Below are 4864 nucleotides of genomic sequence, written 5' to 3'. Positions count from 1 at the left end.
TAGTGTAATATCTTAGAGTTGATTCAACTTAGTTAGTTGAATTAGATCCAACTTGATTTAATAGTTAGTCTAATTAGGACTAACTTAATTCAATAGAGTTTATCCAACTGATTTCAAATTAATACAATTTAAACTATTAAATAGAGTTAATCTATCCCCAAAAAATTAAGTTGGCCCAACATCATTGCTTTATACTGAAATAAACCCATTTAATCATGTGGAAATTGTTTCCATGATTTTTTTAAGTAAATTCAAACCATAGCTTTTAAGTGCAAACAATGTGAACAGTAACAAAACCAAATTGAATGTTTAAATGGCTGGAAACAAGACAAGACAAACTGTGGATGAGGCAATCAAATTGTATTTCTTAAAAAACACAAAGTTCAACACTTTCAGGTGCTTGTAAACAACATTAAAAAAAATACTTTCTCTTAATATCAACACATTGCTTCCCTTATTATTCAAAGTGCAAAAAGTAAGATAATGTTAACACTTTCAGGTGCTTGTAAATATAAAAAATAGACTCCCATTTTTGAGAAATTGAAAAAACAGCACATTGCAAGTCCAAACAGAATGGATCTTAATATTCACACATACACACCAAATCCAAACAGAATGGATCCTAATATTCACACACACACCAAATGGATCTTAGTATTAACAAAATAAAGAAGCAAATTTACAAAAGTAGAGTGATTTAGTGAACATTAAAGTGCTGTTAAGAAATGGGGCACTGTCTAGTAGCCATCACATATGACAGGATTCCATTAGAATTATCGCGGCCAAGGGAATGGTTTAGAGATGGAAAGTTTTGGAGAAGTCTGATTCAACAAATTTCGAAATTGTTTTACATTATCGGGGAACCCCCCGACCCTATATGAGCCGATCAAGGCTTACAATTAATCTGTACCACACTCAATCAAGACTGACAATGTCGCAGACCAGATTTTTCTGCCGATTGTTGGGCGGGGCCAGGGCATAAATTTGACGAGAACCTTACAGTGTAAGGCCAGCATTAGACTCACATTTCCCTTGAAACATTTCACATTCCACTTCAACATCAGTACAACATATTTAGAATGTAACAGTGAACATAACATCAGAAACTGAGGTTCAATGAATTCTACAGCCTGCTCAATGTCAAGACTTGAACATTATAAACAAAACACTGCTTAAATGATTAAAAAAAATTTAAAGTGCCAACAAAAACATTTCACAGTTAGGGACATTTGACATAAAAGCAAACAGTGGTAAATCTAAAATATTGTGGAAGACATTTTTTTTTTTACTTTAGAGAATCCTTGAAAAAACCTTCTTGCAGTCTGAGTATTTTAACTTCACTTATGTTTTGATCGAACAAGAGTTTAACTGATTTTTAGTCACAAGGTGTTTTTCCTAAGGTGAGGATGAGCTCAGTCATGTACTTGATCTTCTGCAGAGCTTCAAAGGTGTATTTTAGCTCTCTGGGGTAGCTACGGTTTAGAGCATACACGAGCGCAAGCAACACTGCCACTGCAAAAGGCACATACCTCAACTCATGCAACACCTTTACACCCTCCAGAAGAATTCTGACATCCTCTGGGTTCTCACTGGGCCCTGCACCGTGGTGTCGAATGACAAAGACTCCAAAGACCGTCTCTGCCATAGCCTCCAGACTCCTTTTATCATCGCTCTGTAATTAAGAAAAAAAATAATGAATAAGAGAAATTATTTTTAATTTATGTGCATTATATTCCATATCTTATAGCACGAGTCATTTTTACACTATTAATGTAAAACAGCTTTCACCAACTATCTTTAAATAATCAAAGTACATACATTCCAAGGTTTTTGGAGCTGATGTTTCGAAAGTTTTAAGGGCTATGTGAATTCAAAGGAAAATTAACAATGATCATCCCCAGTGAAGATTAAGTTAAATCAACATACCAGGTATTCTTTCACCAGCTTCTCTGGATCTTCATCAGTCTAAGGTTGCAGATTAGAGAGAATATGTGAAAAAAAGAAAAACACATTAGGAAAAACATCTTGACCAACCAGCAGAGTTGTTTTTACCACCTGATGCTAGATTCACAGGTCATCACAAGACGGCTTCAGAAGCTATAGTAGATGTGTATGCAGGAATTATTATAAATATGAGTATATAACATGGGTCACTTTTCCATTATCATACCTCAGTCATAGCTACCATGATGCTTCTGATCCGCCTCCCTTGAACTCTGCCTGTCTTAGCAAACAACTGGATTAGGTCTGCAGAGTGAGCATCCAGCTCAGAGAAGAACGTTAACTCTAAATGGATTGTTTTGATTCTCTTGAGTTCCACACACACCTACAAATTGAGAAAAAGACAGCAAAAAAAAAGACATAATTAAGTTTGGCTCTTTTGATTTCAGTGGTACATATTGGTTTAGCAGGTCAGACTGAAAATATATCAATATTAGTTTTCTCCACACAAATTCCACTGTCAGAGCCAGTGAATCCTTAACAGTTTATGATTTACATCAGAGTCTGTAAAAGGTAAAAGGGGATGTTCCTTAACACAGTCATTTACTTACCTCATGCACATGGAAGAGAGCAGGCCACCTTGTTTTGAAATCAGCTATCATTGGTGCCTCCCGAACTACTTGTTGCCTCCTGTAAGCTAAGGTCTTGTCCATCATTTGCCACATTCTCCTCATTGTTTCTTTTCTTCACTTCTGAGAGGAGGGCCACTCTTGGTCCTTCTTGTGTCCCGGCTGTTTCACCAGACGGATAGGCAGGGCAGTAATTCACTTCTGCTGGATTGGTTGTAACTACACCTGGCTTGAAGTTTTTCATGGTATGTGGTTTGTGCTTTCTGTTTTTGTGAGAGTGAAAGGTTCCGTATACATTTGTTTTAAAACTGCAACCCATAAACATACAATTAACAGTTTCATTACTCTTCAAATGAGTGCCAATGTGTATGAAATAATCTTTTTCAGTAGACAGACCTCTGCAAGTGCATAACGTACATCTGAATGTTGACAGTTCCAGCAGCTCCTGGGAATTTTGCTTAGGATGGACTCTACTTAAATGAATATGCGTAGCATCCCATGTCTGAAAAGTACATGGGCAGTTTGTGTGTGGGCACGGGCAGCGCTGCCTTTGACGGTGTTGTAGTCTCAGATGTTTCAGTAGGTCATATCTAGAAGATGTAGATGTGCTACACAGCTTACAATTCCACATTGCCCCACCCAAAAAAACCACATCAAAGTTTTGATGATGGACTTGCATTCTAAATGACCTAGAAATGGACAAAGGTTTCTGTTGCTCTAGCTAACAAAAAAACCAAGGGAATTTGGTAGATATACTTATATAAAGAAACTTTATGATGGCCCCCTTTACCTGCATTCACAGACAGGTGGGACAACAGACATAGGTGCAGTCAGATAGGAGACTCTTGTGGTCGGACAGCAGTCACAGCACACTTTGGCATTCACAAATTTCTGTAATAGATTTAGAGAGATTGATCAGTCAACATGAAGTTATCATTCAATAATTAAAAAACACAGCCACATGGGCACAGACACACACAGGAAAGAGCTAGATGCAGAGGTAGAAAAGGGTGAGTGTAAGGAGGAGATGGGGAGAAATTTAATCAGACGAAGGGAGGGAGAGAGAGACAGAAAGGCTAATGCAAAGCTGAAAAAAATATAAATACTTAAACATACTACATAGACATTTTATTTACCAGGCAAGAAACTGTTCCTGTATAGTTATTATAATTCTATTGGAAGGTTGAGTAACACAGCAGGAGCTGGAAACAATGATCAATCTGATTCACCATTCAAATAGAGAAGAAAAAGAGCTGATGTTTAGTTTTACTGACAACATTTAGCAATGTCATATTCTCTGGTTTAACGTGTTCAGATGCATTAGTTCATTTTTTTTCCTAATGGATCATAGAGGCTGGAAAGACAAAAACGGGAAAACGTGACATTATACAGATGTAGACAAATTCCAGTTAATAGAACACAATATTGCTAGGACACGCAGCGTTGGTGGACGGGACGTTTCACGTGTCTGCATGCATGAGTCACCTGCTACGCCATGCTCGACTCGTTTTGACTTTAACTCGTTACTCGTCACACTGTCCCCATGCGCTGACGTTACTCACTCTTTCTGCCAGCAAATATACCCTCGTGATAAAGTAAGCCGAGTGTAGCCGTAATAGCGCCCTGCTCCCCGGAGCCGGAGTTCACACACGCCGCGTCTTCTCTGATGTAGCCGCTGACTCATCAAGTGTCTTGTGTGTCCTTCTCACACGATGTAACGTTATTCTTCAGTTCAATGCTTATATGAAAGTCTTTGAGTAACTATCTTTCAAGTTATAGAGGCACAACTAGCAACACAAAACACCTGGTTAACTCGCCACGACTTTCTAAGTTTGATAAAAACCCGCTAACAGCGAGTAACAAATAAACCGCTGCGTTCTAATACCGTGGAAAATGAACCGACTAACAGCTGATGAGATTTCTGAACAATATTTTGCTCGCATATGATTGGATGGAAATTTATTTTCCCTTACCTTCTCCGTGTGCCTGATGTACACATCCGGTAACGTACCTGACCTGGTATTTTTCTTCTCGCGATGTCTCATCGAGGTGTGTTCTCGCGACGAGTGCCGTGCTTCTTGCGCGGAAACTCGAACATATCAATTCATATCAACGTGATTTAATCATGTTAAAGCGAAGTTGTTGAATATTTAGCAAATCCAACGCAATTATATCACGTTCATCTTGCAAACATGAATTATTTAATTCAAAATACTCTTTTAATTCAAGTAAATAGGACAGCAACCCAATATCCTTTTTTTGAGTGTACCGAAGAAAGGAGATCTGACCATGCT

At 38.0% G+C, this 4864-nt stretch overlaps 1 protein-coding gene across 1 annotated transcript; it reads right to left on the bottom strand.

Annotated features, from left to right (window-relative positions):
- Window positions 1-343: 343 nt before the first annotated feature.
- Window positions 344-4615, bottom strand: LOC128436412 (uncharacterized). The gene is made up of 6 exons (XM_053418160.1): window positions 4544-4615; window positions 3361-3461; window positions 2553-2631; window positions 2171-2326; window positions 1927-1965; window positions 344-1672 (listed from the first exon to the last, which is right to left on the bottom strand). The coding sequence occupies exons 1-6, from the start codon at window positions 4613-4615 to the stop codon at window positions 1376-1378; spliced, it is 744 nt and encodes a 247-aa protein (XP_053274135.1). The 3' UTR covers window positions 344-1375.
- Between the last annotated feature and the right edge of the window lie 249 nt (window positions 4616-4864).

The sequence above is a fragment of the Pleuronectes platessa genome, unplaced genomic scaffold (genome assembly GCF_947347685.1).
Source record: "Pleuronectes platessa unplaced genomic scaffold, fPlePla1.1 scaffold_26, whole genome shotgun sequence".
Lineage (NCBI taxonomy): Eukaryota > Metazoa > Chordata > Actinopteri > Pleuronectiformes > Pleuronectidae > Pleuronectes > Pleuronectes platessa.
This window is presented reverse-complemented; position numbering and strand designations above follow the sequence as displayed.